The sequence below is a fragment of the Biomphalaria glabrata genome, chromosome 18 (genome assembly GCF_947242115.1).
Source record: "Biomphalaria glabrata chromosome 18, xgBioGlab47.1, whole genome shotgun sequence".
Lineage (NCBI taxonomy): Eukaryota > Metazoa > Mollusca > Gastropoda > Planorbidae > Biomphalaria > Biomphalaria glabrata.
In genome coordinates, this window is record NC_074728.1 from 2,305,408 (window position 1) to 2,319,616 (window position 14,209).

General features: G+C 37.3%; 1 protein-coding gene across 1 annotated transcript; it reads right to left on the reverse strand.

Annotated features, from left to right (window-relative positions):
* Positions 1-1,443: 1,443 nt before the first annotated feature.
* Positions 1,444-12,328, reverse strand: LOC106079716 (procathepsin L-like). The gene is made up of 9 exons (XM_056017276.1): positions 12,173-12,328; positions 11,001-11,128; positions 9,881-9,986; positions 9,091-9,240; positions 8,139-8,262; positions 5,505-5,605; positions 3,695-3,847; positions 2,336-2,454; positions 1,444-1,594 (listed from the first exon to the last, which is right to left on the reverse strand). Exons 2-9 carry the CDS (start codon positions 11,126-11,128, stop codon positions 1,495-1,497), a joined length of 981 nt encoding a protein of 326 aa, XP_055873251.1. The 5' UTR covers positions 12,173-12,328; the 3' UTR covers positions 1,444-1,494.
* Between the last annotated feature and the right edge of the window lie 1,881 nt (positions 12,329-14,209).

Consider the following 14,209-nt stretch of genomic DNA (forward strand, 5'->3'; position numbering starts at 1 on the left):
TTGATTTCCGGCGGACAACGGTTAATTATGCCACGAAGGTGGCAAAATATGTAGTTCGCAGCTGGTACAGCGTGAAATACTGCCCTCCTCATTAATCTTCGGACTCGAAAACAAGCCTTATTATTAAGTTATGATAAACACAATAAAGGATGAAATTACTCCTTCGTTGTAGGGTGTCTTATGGTATTATTATTATAGCTTTTATATAGCGCTACCTTCATGCTTATAGCATGCTCAGAGCGCTTTGGTCCAATCTCATTTGTGATCCAGTGGGGGGGGAGGGGGGATCTAGGAGTTGGTTTTTCGTGCTGCCTTTAGGCGCTCAGTAAACGCAACTCTGCCCGAGTCGGGTGTCGAACCTCGAGCCCCCTTCTAGGTAGCCAGACCAAGCCAAGTTCAAGCGCACTTGGCCTCTCGACCACGCTTGAGAAGACGAGAAGAAAGAAATAGACCTCTGGTGGACAACGGCTTTGTCTGCATCGGGAGTGGACAATGTGCAGGTCATAACTAGCTTTTGTACTAGAATGTGCTACAGAAATATGTAACTATAAATGTATTGGGAATATTCATCATCTAATTTAATACCATCTCAAACGTTTTAAGTTTTGATTTTAAAGTCACGGTTTTCTTGTTAGGTCTAACAGATTCGCGGCTCATCATCTGTCCTTAATTTTCGTCCTACTGGTGCTGTGACCATTCTCGTAACCAAATCCCTCCACTTTTCCCGGTCAGCAGCTGTTATTAGCAGGATATCAAGAGAGAGGTCAGCCCATTCTTTTATGTTGTCCAGCCAGTTTTTCTTTGGATGATCCTTCACTGTAAGATAACTTTAGAAGTGAGTCATGTCTTACAATGTGACCAACCTAGCTCCGCTTTCATGTATTCACGGAATATAGGTACATTTCGTTTTGTCAGCCATAGTGTTGACTTGTTAAAGTACAAACTCATTAGTCTTCTTTTCTAGGTATCTAATGCCCATCATTTTTTCTGCATTATTTACTCTTAAAGGCTTGAATTCTTTTTTCAGTCTCTGCATTCAGTGTCCCATTTTCACAACTGCATAGGTGTACAGAGAATACTAGCGAAGAATGCAGGTTTAATTTTACTTGGAAGCTGGTGTTGTTCTTCAAGATTTTTCACAGTTCGCTGAGGTTGTCCATAGGGACTAACCGACGCATTCAATTTTATTTTTAAAAAACAAAATCAAAGAACAGATGGTAGGATTTCAAGCATCAAATTATGATGGTTACTGCAAAGTTCAATGACACCAGCTTTTAAAGTTTAAGCTTAGACAGTGGAGTTTAAACAAGGATGTGTCATGGCCCCTACCCTCTTCCAAATACTTCTATGTTACTGCTTATCAATCACATTTTTTTAAATATTTTTTTTCATTTTTGAAATAATGAATCGACTAATTCAAAACAAAAAAAGTTCACAAAAATATTTTTTTGGCTGATTGAAATTATTTGTTTATTGTCCATGAACAAGACTAATTTAAACTGTTGGGTAGCTGGCAGCAGTGGCAATGCCGCAGTTATTGTCCTTGTTTCTTGACATCATGATGTAGCCTTGGAGACCCCAGGAAGATCCCCAGCTGTGAGAAAAAAAAACAAAAGGTATTTTATTTTAAAAGGAGAGTTAGCAGTATTAACTTGGTGATAACGCTAATTTAATTTCTTGCCAGTAAAAGTTCAGACATTTTCAATATATTTCTATATTGCGTGTTTATCTTGAAACAAATATCAGCATAATCAAAACGAATAGTGGGAAAAGAACAAAGCCGCGAGATAGATCACAAAAATAAACATTGACGCATTTTTTTCAACGCTAGATTAAAAGGAACAAGTAAAGTTCCCCCTTTCAGACCACGCTGTTTATAATACAAACATCATCTGTTTCTGTGGTCTATGATTAACGAGGGTGTTATGTGGCCATCAAAACGACCAACACACCAACCAAAATTTCCCTATCTAATGTCAGGTACCCATTGGGTGGAGTCCGAGGCGCCATAAATGTCCCGAAAATTAAAATTCTAGTCTTCACCATGATTCAAGCCCGGGGCCCCCTGGAATGGAGGCCTTGATTATCACTCGAACACGGGGGAACGGTAGGAGCTACATGACTACGCTCTAGCTCTTGCGAAAGAATGTGCTACAGAAATATTTAGATATTTAAATTTATTGGAGATTTTAGTGCTCAAGCTGATCAGATGCAACCTGCAAGTTTCAGATTTTGATTTTAAAGAGCCGGCTAACTTTAAAGATAAATGATGAGGTTGTCTTTAGGACGAATCCGTTAAAACTTTAAAACATTTTTTTTTACGCTTAACACTCACCTGTTCTTGACCAGCCAATAGTCCTTGCCATTGTCGTTGCCGTAACCTACTGCAAGCACACCGTGGTCAAGTCTGGTCTGACTGCACAAAATGCTGTGGTAAACTCCACCAGAGTACAACTGTCAATGGAACGATGAAATATAAGGGCATTAGCTCCAGTTTGGTACAGTGAAACGAGAAGTAAACCTTTCGATGTATAGGGCAGATGATGTTAAGTTCATTTGTTCCTTAGGCCCACGGTTAACGAGAAGGGTTTCATGTGGACAGCACAACGACCAACCACATTTACTTTCCCCAACTAAAGTCGGTACTAATTAGAACTGGGTGGAGTCAGAGGCACCTTAAATATCCCGAAATTCAGTGTTTATCGAGATTCGAACCCAGGACCCTAGGTTCGAAGCCAAACGCTTAACAACTCAACCACCGCGCCCCCAGTTAGACGTCCTAACGGCTCAACTGACTCAGAGATAATTGGAGGTGAAGTCATTACATTCAAAGTTTGAATATTTCCTATAAAGTATTAAATAATAATCTTGAATGCTCCATGTGGGTCCTTATTAATCTTGGGCACGGCCGGCCCTAACGATTGCAGGGCCCTATGCAAAAAAGATTACGCGGGGCCCAGTCATGGTAGGAAGAAGCATCATGTCAAAATTAAGATTTTGTATTAGAAAATACATTCGTCTTTGCAATATATTTTTATTAAATGTAAGTTGACAATGCCGTTTTTTTTGTCGCGCTAGGAATTGTATCCCAAAACGACAATTTTGCCTATTTTCTAGGAGATTTTATGAGTTTACAGGAGATTTTAATAATTTCAGGAGATTTCACGGACTTTTCCGTATATTTTGCATTTTTAGGAGATTTCCAGGAGGCCCTGGAAAATAAGGGGGACGCGGGAACCCTGTTTTTATATGTAAGTTAAAATGGTTTAATTTAATAATTTACACCTAGAATTAGCGCGGGATCTATTAAAATGCTGGGCCTACTGCGGTCGTATAGGTTGCAGCGGCCTAAGGCTGCTTAACAGTCTGTATCAATATTCATCTTTCTACAAACCCTAGCCATATTCTTCTCCTATCATGTACCACTAAAAACAATGCGCAACTAACAATATATTTATCTACAAACCTAACACTCTCTAAATTAAACTAGGTCACTGCAAGATGTGGCAAAATATGTGGGTTACATCTTGGTTTGTCAGATTACGTTAGTACTGCTCTCAACCTTGAACTTGGGAATAAAAACATTGCCTTATTAATATTATATTCTTTTAGGTTCACCAACTGCATTTATATTTATTTGTTTCATGTAGTTATGGGTACATATCGTAATAATAAATGTAATTTCTGGTTGTACCTGGAAGGAGGCATGACTGGCGTCTATGGCAACAGAGATGGGGCCCACGTTGGCAACAGCATCCTGAAGGGCGCTCTCGTCCTTGGACTTGACGTCAACATAACCAGTGTCATTGGCGCCCACATTGGCTGCCTTGAACCTGCAGGTGTCATCCTACAGAAATACAAACATACAAACATAAAGAATAATTCTCAGAGATTTTTTTATTCTTTTGAAGTCCTGTTAATTATTAACTCGGCGATCGTTGACTTGAAGCAGCAAATTACTAGTAGACAACTAAATCGCTGTAGGTGTATTATATTTTATCTTGGAACACTTGAAATAACTAGAATAACTTCTTTTTAAGAACATTACTAAATGTAACCTTTAGTTCATAAAGACAAATATAACTTGAGGTGAAATGAAATAAATGTTGTAAACTTTAGTAATAATATAAAATGGTATTTTGAACAGAATCTAACTTGCTAGAAACAAGTCTTTTCAATCTGGCGTTCTGGAGTAGTCTGGCCTACTGTCCCTACTTAAGGCAGCTTACGACAGTGTCGCTTACCTTTTATCCAGTGGCGTACCTAGGGTGGAGGCAGGCGGTCCAAATATAAAAATCCCGCCGTATCCCCACTTGAGCAGGGGCTCCCAAATGAGAGTCGGAATTTTGTATTACATTGAATATTAAGCCAATGCTATGCTATCTTGCTAGTCGTGTTGTTATGTAAATTTGTGGCCATGTTGCATGCAGTCAACACATTCGACGTATATATTTATTAAGTACATTATCTTGTGCCATGATGTTAAATGTCAAAAATGGAGGGCCAAGCACCCCGAGCCCCCAAAGCCCTAGCTACTCCACTGCTTTCATCATAGCTACCAACGAAGTACTAACTTCTCACTGTAACCATAGAAAACACACACACATACTCCGTAACACGCGGCAACTAGGTTATAAGAAAATTACGAGGTATACTTTTAAAAAACTTGAATGTTTACTGTTAGAATTTCTCTCTTTACCTCTTTCAGACCTTGCCATCTATAAGTCAGATGATGTAAACTTCATGTCACTGTGGCCGACTGTTAGGGAGGGTGCCTTGTGGCCAGCTTAACGACCCTGCCTTTGCTTTCCCAAGTAAGGTCAGGTACCCATTAGAGTTGGGTAGACTTTGAGGCGCCCTAAAAATCCCAAAATTTAAAATTTTGGTCTTTACAGAGAGTCGAACCCAAGAACCTCGGATTTGAAGCCAAAAGCTCTAGCACTCATCCACCACAAACACCATATAATCTATAAATTCACTAATTAAACGAAATATGCCAACAGCAGAAACCATCATTATGATGATAATATATATCTAAAATACTAATACTGGTTGTATAGTAGACAATAGAATAGTACATACTCAACGACGGCTAATTAAAATACACAACTATATCGCTAAATTTTTAAAAGTAAACAGTGAAAGATGTTTTATAAAATGTTAGACATGTGGTGTAAGTGAGACAACTCTAATAAAAGTAGTAAAGTAATTTCCGTAATTATTCCCCTTCCTACAAAAAATATGTATTGTTCTTGAAGTCAATAGTTGCTAAACTTTTTTTTAACAGCAGGCTACATAGAAATGTATAATTATGATTATTATGTTAGAAACGAACGAATATTCATTCTCTGGCGATGCCAGGACCGAGCTTCGTTAAAGAGAAACAAAATATATTAATTGCAGCAACGTATCGATATCCTTATTCAAATCTAAATATCACATTCCATTATCTATTTGTGTCTTGTTCTCTGAAATGTAAAAAAAAAAAAAAAGATCAGACTTACTACACCCTCGTATGGATAGGAAGCCTCGGTATCGATACCATTGTTGACCTTGATGTAGGTAAAAGCCTGGTCCATTAGACCGCCATTACAGCCTTGGTTACCTGCAAGTATAAAACTCTTCCACTTGAAGTGATTTGCAAATAGAGATACAAAGTTAAATTACTATTTTTTTAATTACTTCAAAGACATGAGCATGTCTTTGTTGGTTTTCCAGGCTGATTCAGGCTACCCATTCTACGCTCTAAGAGCACTTAGAATAAAATAGCACTTGTACAAACTAGGTATGTGATTTTATCTTTGTGTCTTTCTAGCCATTTTATTAAGTTTTGCTTATTATTACTAAAGTAAAGTTCCCCTTTCAGACCTTGTGGTCTGTAAGACAGATGATGAAAAGGACATCTGTTTATGTGGCCTTCAGTTAACGAGGGTGTTATGTGGCCAGCACAACGACCAACCGCATTAACGTTTCCGCAGCCCATTAGAGCTGTGTGGACTCAGAGGTGCCCTAAAAATACCAAAAGGAACAATTCCAGTCTTCATCAGGATTCGGTAGCCAATTTACCGCTCAGAAAGGCGAAAAAGACTTCCTAGAAATAAACACAAAATAGACAACTCGTGTAACAGTTAACTGACAAACAAATAAAAATAGTTCTTCTAGATCATATGAAATGTACAATAAACATAGATATGTGAGAGTCTTCTGTATAAAGCGAAAATAAATGAAGTTTTAAACCACATGTCTTACACCAGTTACAAACCCAATGAAGATGTAATGAAAACAAAATAAGTTTATTTAAAAAATATGCCGACTGAAAGTAATAGAATAGAATAGTAATCGTTATAGAAGACCTCAACACAGACCTGCGACGTCACAACCTGTGGGCTGTTTAGACCAGTTTAAAACAATAGCTCGTTGTATCGTCACGGGTCCGACGTCACGACATGGGACGTGGCGACGAGGTATTGTTCTAAACTGCGCACAGATTGCAACCTCCCAGGTCAGTGTTGAGGCCTACTGGGAGAAGGTATTCTGTGCTGCGCTCAGTAAACACAACTCTGCTCGAGTCGGGTGTCGAACCTCCAGCCCTCTTCAAACCAAGCCAAGTTCAAGCCACTCGACCCCGCTTCCCACTATTATGTAAAGAAAAAGTAAGAGGTCATCCATTTTTATGGCCAACGGTTAACGAGGATGTCATATGGCCAGTATAAACACCAAACGCCTCAAATCAGGTAGCCATTACACTTGGATAATATATATATAATCCCAGTTTCATCGAGATTCGAACCCGCGCCTTCTCAGTTCAAAGGCAAGGCGTTTTACTATTCAGCCACCGCGCCTACCTGTAAGGGTTAAAAAAAAACTTCACCGAAATGTTATGAAATGACAAGCGATGTGTCTCTTGTTAATTTAAAGAACGACTACTACGTTCCCAATCAAATAAAAGGACAAATAATCTGTTCAAAGATTTATAGTGAACGATCGCCTGATGTTCTGTTTTAAGAAGAAACGAACAGCTTCAAATCCCAGATAAAAAAACCCAACATTAATGCTAAACTCCTTTCTTCTATAATTAAGCAAATCTTTTCTATTTGAACTCAATGCAAACGAACACAATTATGAGATAAACAATGTCACTAAACAGCTGACGTTAGAAAAAAAACATTGCCCTACTTGTTACCGCTGTCTTGAAATTATGACCTTCGATAAACTTGAACAGACATTCTTAGGTTTGAAGACTTTTTGTATGTGTTGTCACAAGATAACGTTAGAACAATGTAACTAAATGTACATCTAGATTGTTGTTGAAAAGTTATGAATAACAAGACTTGAGAATAGAGTTTCAATGATTTCATTGTCTCATGCTGTTGTTAAAAGTGGACATTTCTTTGTTTCACTTGGTGACTCCTACAATACAGTACTTCTACCTAGGCACTGTTTTCTACATTCAAAAAAAAAACTTTTATTTGTTTCTCCAGAAACTCAGTTTCGTGATGTAAATAGCGTCAACACATTGATGGCTCTAAATACTAAGAAATTGATGGCTCCTAAGACTTACATCTACTGATGTTGTTGAAAGGCCCTGTGTTGTAATGATTTTTTCTGTATGTTATTGCTTTTGATAAAAACTGTAATGCCTAATTGCGAACGAGGTACAGACCACTACATATGAAAGCGTAGATTCATTTGATAGACACAATTAAAGAAATTGAACGGAAGATTTAATAAAGGGAAATCGAAGTCCTCTCAATAACTACATTGTAAGATGTCTGACATATTTCAGATTCTGAAGATAGTATTTCCTAGACCAAACATCCCGCAGGACATGCTTTTAACCCGGGACCGACCGATAGTCCAGACACATAACACCCGACCAGGCAGCCATTAAAAACGTGTATGAAGCCACTCTAATGTTTTTTGATCAACATTTTAAGAGGGTGTCATGTGGCTACTACAACAAGCAACTTCTTTTACAACCCCGTCGTTACAATTATAACATTCACTAGAATTAGAACTCCAAAATTTAATTGAAGTACGAAAGCGCGTTCCAATTGGCAACTACTAGAACATGATTAGATTACTGATATGTGGTTAGGGTTAGATGTTTTTAAGTTTTTAATTAAAACATTTCTTACCCTGCTTCTGTGAGCAGTCGACCAGATTTTGCTCAGACAGAGAAACAAGTTTGCCAGTTTTCTTAAAGTGTTGACCTTCCAGTGACCCGGTGGTTGAGAAAGCCCAGCATGACCCGCATTGACCCTGTGAATAAAATATTTACAATGATACGACAAACATTACAACGGAAATATGGGAAATGATTTCATAAAGATAAAGGCACATTCCTCGTTCCATATGCTAGGACAAATTTGTACAAATGCTTCTTCTTCTTCCCTAGTGCTATTAGAGCATGGAATGGGTTGCCTGAGCTAGCCAGGAAAACCAGTGACTTAGCAGAATTTAGGTCATTGGTTAATATGCATGAATAAATGCATGGCGCGTAGGACGTAATCATCTCCTTTTTGAAGTAACGTCTGTATTATATAAGATAAGATAAGAGGAAGATAAATATCATAGATTATTTTCTAAAACTTGGCAGTAGCAGATCAGACATTACACATTAATACAATGAAATTAAAGGATTAAAAAATTAACGTTCCAGAATCGGCAGTGCGGTGGCTGAGTGGTTAAGCGCTTGGTTTCGAAGCCTGGGGCCCTAAGTTCAATTCTTGGTGAAGACTATTTTTTTTTTAAATTCGGGATTTTCAGGGTTGGGAAAATAAAGGTGGTTGATTGTTGTGCTGGTCACATGACACTCTGTTCGCTAACAGCCATAGAAATAGTTGACCTTGACATCATCTCCCCAATGGATTGCAAGGTCTGAAAGGGGTTACTTTACTTAATGCCGAATCTACATTAATAATTTAAAAAATATAATTAACTAACTATTGTTTGCTAATTTTTTGTTAGGTAAAAAAAATAAGGGTTTATAGTTTCAACTTCGTCCAAGAATGGGTCTTGCAGAAATAACGCTGTATAAACATTGTAACAGATGAAGTGAGTTAATCTAAAAAGAGTTTCAACACATACCTGGTCTTTAACGTCTGTGACGTATCCCTTTGTTCTCCAATCCACTTCCGCTGGGAGGTCCTTCACATCTCCACCAACGTGAATCAAGTGACTTCCCTGGCCACTGTGTCCGCGGTAGCCATTCATGGTCTTGACAAACTCTTCATTTGACTGAAATACACATTGTATTAACATTCTTAATTATGTTGCTTGATTTGAATCTATAAAGGATTTGAACCCAAATTAACCAAAAGTGCACAGCACATTTTTGATAAATGTGAACAAGCAATAGAAAAAAATAAGCTTTTTAAAAATACAGCTTAACTACGGGAGAGAACACCTAATTACTGCCATTTATCTTACAATTACAATAACTAGCTCTCTTTCTGCTTTATAAAACAAAATTAATTGATAAAGTATTAATTTATTAACTTATAAGTTAATTTTTGGATTGAGTCGTGTGTTGTCATGGACTATGAACAATTATGCACAAATTCAATTTGATCTGAGAGTGAGAAATTGAGAAATGTGTGAACACATAATAAGGGGATTAGATCCACATATACATCCATATCTCTCATTAAGTAGCATATATTCCCCTTATTTTGATATTTTAAAAAAATTAATCACATGCAATTAATACATTGGTATTTTTTTATTGATTCATGTCTTGTCAGGTTCAATGAATAATAGTGTAAAGTTTTTACTTGATCCGAGAATGGAAAATGGGAGACAAATATATTCAAACTTGTTTCCAGACAGACTGACAAAAAGATGGAGTTGATATAACCTTTGTAATAAAAAAACATACCATATCAGCATAGGCGTTCTCACCAAGGTAGAAACTGTACTCTCCATTGGCGTAGGCTTCATTGTGCTTCAGAATGTAGGCCAAGTTACCCTCCCAGATGTTACGCCTGTGAAATACAACGGGAAATATTCGTTTTGTAACATGTCTTCATCACGTCTTTCTTAGTGTTGTTTGCCTAGTCTTGTGGTATGCGCTATGAGAGTTCGACATGATGACCTCGGGTTCGAATCTTTCCCGTTGTTCTCTCTGCCGACTTACAGAAGTTCTTGGCTATGACCTAACAGTCTTCATTTCTGAGTGTGTAACTGAAAAACTTCCACACGCTCGGGGATATGTTTTGCTTCAGAGATTTTAATTTAAATTGTAGGTCTATTAAACGTTGAATGTAATAATAATAAGGCTTGCCTTCGAGTCCGAAGATTAATGAGGAATTCAGTATTTTCCGTGGCTACGTTGCCCCAGCTGTGACCTACATTATCTTTATACAGATGAGAAACTAAGACTACTTGTACGCTTTAACCAAAGATGCTTGCGCTCCATTATGGACATACGATGGATGGCAAGACCGCACTTCCAACAGCGATGTCCTTGCTAACGCCGGTATGGACAGTATAGAGGGACTTGATATGGTCCGACAGTTACGCTTGGCTGGGCCGTGACCTCCGTGACCCATATCCCGTGACTCATATCACGTTGGCTGTGGCAGGGCACGTTTCCCGTATGGCGGACGAGCCTTTGCCAAAAAACGTTGAATGTATAACATTATGTTTTCTGCACTTCTTTTGGACTTTCTCTTTTGTACTCAAGTCTTTGTCGCAGAAACAGCAAGCAACAGCATGTCAACAGCATGCAACAGCATGTCAACAGCATGCAACAGCATGCAACAGCATGTCAACAGCAGGCAACAGCATGTCAACAGCATGTCAACAGCATGCAACAGCAGGCAACAGCATGTCAACAGCATGCAACAGCATGTCAACAGCAGGCAACAGCAAGTCAACAGCATGTCAACAGTAACGACTTCTTTGATAGGGAATATAGAAAATGTATCTTTAAGGGGAAGGGGGAGAGTGGAACTCGGGACTTCAGTTTGAATATTTCGTGCACTAAACAAAAGTACCTCATCATCTCCTCTCTTGGGTCTTTGTAGATCTTGTTGTATGCAGACTTGAACCGTATCCATTCAGCGTCAAAAGAGACACACGACACGACGGCCATGAGACCAAGAGCTACTGCTAGTTTCAACATCTAAATTTAAACAAAAAAAAACACAATGGGTATATCTATCTTTCTGTTTATGTTTGTTTAACAAAATGTGTTGAAATATTTAAAGTTTACATCGTCACATTGGTTAGTTCTTATTATATTGGTAGATATGTTGGCAGCTCAATCCCTTAGTAAGCTGTAGATTTACAAACAAACAAGTAAAATTTAGACTTAATTTATTCCTTGAGCCTTTATATACTGCAAAATAAACCTGATGTATATTGTAGATTGTTATTTATAATAATTTAACTTTTAGTGATCTTAAGTTAACTAACTAAACTCTGCAGTTTAACAGTTTAAAAAAATAAATGTTATTTATAAAATTTGTATATTTATTTTTAAGTTTAACAAGACACACGATTTTGTTTCTTTTTTGGTACCAAAGCTAATATTCCACAACAACTACTGTACATTGCATTATTACAAGATTACTTTATTATATCTTGTAGGTAGTTTCAATCTTAACGCCTAATATTTTATTGACAGAAAATGAAATGCTGGGGACACTTCTAGACGTTGCCATCCATAGAACAGATGATGTCCAGCACATCTGACTCTGCAGCTAATGGTTAACGAGGGTGTCATGTGGACATCACAACGGCTATCTACCTTGATGTTTCCCTAAATACTGTTCCCATGAGATATGGGTAGACATCCTCAGAGCCTCAATTCTCTAAAATCCAGTTTCAATGGGGCTTAAACTCGCGAGCTCTCGTTTCTTAGCGCTTTGCCATTCGGTCACTCATCCGAAAAAGTTATAGTTGTACGGGTCCCGGGTTCGAATCCTTGTGAAAGCTGAGATTTTTAATTTCGTATCTTTGGTTGCCTATAAGTTTACCCAGTTCTAATGGGTACCTGACATTAGTTGGGGAAAAGTAAAGACGGTTGGTCATTGTGATGGCCGCATGACAAGCTCGTTAATCGTAGGCCACAGAAACAGATGACCTTTACATCATCTGCACTATGAGCTATGCGGTTAGTTTGTATGTTAGCTATAACTAATTATATAACTTGAGTAACACAAACCTTTGATAGGTCCAGCTGTTCGTGAATAAAGTGAATAAGAGACCAATTGTAGCACTGTTTTATAGATAATACAACGCTATCATCACACTGGTGTCGCGTGCAGTCAGCTGTCAATCAAATGTTTAACACTAATACTGATAATGTTTTTCTTTTTTTTTTTAGATGTTATTTTATCTGCAATTACAGATAATAGATAAATCAGTGGTTCTCAGACGTCTTTAGAATTAGGGTTTAAATATTTAGGAAAAAATTAGTTCAGACCTGGAGTGATCCACAACGTTGGCTGTTCTTAAGCTGGATGCAAATTGCTATAGTTATACCTATCTTCTCCTAAATTTTCAGAAACTAGTATGTAGCTGTCGGTTGGGCATGACTGAACAGAAGAAAATTGTGTTTTGTAAATGGTGCTGCTTTAGCGACATGACATATAGCTCTCAAACTTCAGACCAGACAATATGGCTTATCATATAAATATACATTTTTCGTGTTTACGTTTTATAAAAAAAAAATATCTGTTCTTTTGTCTTTGTTTTGGATAGTTGTTACTTAGTATCAGATCTGGCAAAATATGTGGGTCAAACTTGTGCTTGTGTTTTCACGTGAAGTACTGCATTGAACTTTGATCTTTAGAATCTGGAAGAACCCCTAAATACTTTTATATATAATTTTATAATTGTTGGGTTTATAGACCATTTTTCCGAGGAGAATTTCTAAAGACCTGTTAAGGTTCATTTTTATTACCTATAATTACTAAAATCACCATTAATTACTAAGTGCAATATGTATTGCAATAGTAGTCAACTGGACTTTGATTTCGAATTTTTTTTTTATAAACAAAAAAGTTCAATAAAAAGTTTATAGCTTTTCAAATGTAAATATTTTAAAAGTTATAGTATTGATTAGTAGTCTTGTACATTTTACTATATGCCATGTTGCTGAAAACCTAACAGATAAGAAACATAGATAACAATTATGTTTTTTTTTGTTTGTTTTTGTTTAACATGTTTTAGATGTTCATTCATATAATTAACCTTTGACGATGTGGTATTATAACTGAACTATCTCTGAAACAATTTTAGTTCCATATATTTTACTAAATAGTTATTTTATTAACATCTTTCAGTATACCATATACTAGATTGTAGTTTCATTGTTTCTTATATATTTTGAAGACATTGGAAGCGAGTAAAATTAATTTACATATAAGTTCTCTTTCTACCTTGCGATCTATAGGGCAGATGATGTTAAGGTCATCTGTTTCTGTAGCCCACGGTTAACGAGAAGGGTCGCACAGAATACTACCACTACCTCCATCTCAGTAAGATCAACTCTCATCTCTAACAAACAAAAGTCTGACCTTCTCTTAAGTCAAATCATATCACACAATTCAACTAGAAAAAAAAAATCTTCCAGTGAACACACTGACCTAGATATTTACCCCCCCCCCCCAATCCAGTCGTGACAACCGTTGTCAGCTTCACATATCACGGTACTGTGAAAAGGATAAAATGTAGCTCTAACTTGATACTAAACAAACATTGTTTTACTACACAACATAGGAGTGAAAGACAAAGACTGACGGCGACACAATCACCCAACAGCACCGCGTGACACCGACCCTAGCGACGCTTCGTATTGATTACAGACGTTACTTGCCAAAGAGAAGATAATTACGTCCTAATATATGTCATTAGCATGTCAGGTGTCAATCTAGTCGTGCTTGTTAATCAGTGACTTAAACTCTGCTAAGCCGTTGATTTTCCTGGCTGATTCAAGCAACCAGGTCCATGCTCTAACGGCAGAGGAAGGAGCACTTGTAAGATTTGGTCCTAGCATGTGGAACAGAAAATATGTCCTTATAATAATAATAATAATCTTTATTGTCCATATGGAAATGTGTCTTACAATTTGTGCATTACATCAAACAAAAAACATTATAACTATAAGAAACCAAAGTGTACATTCGCACCAGACTCACTCATAATTTACATGTGACAAAGTTTATACCAGATTGTTCTTATTTAATGATTTGATTGC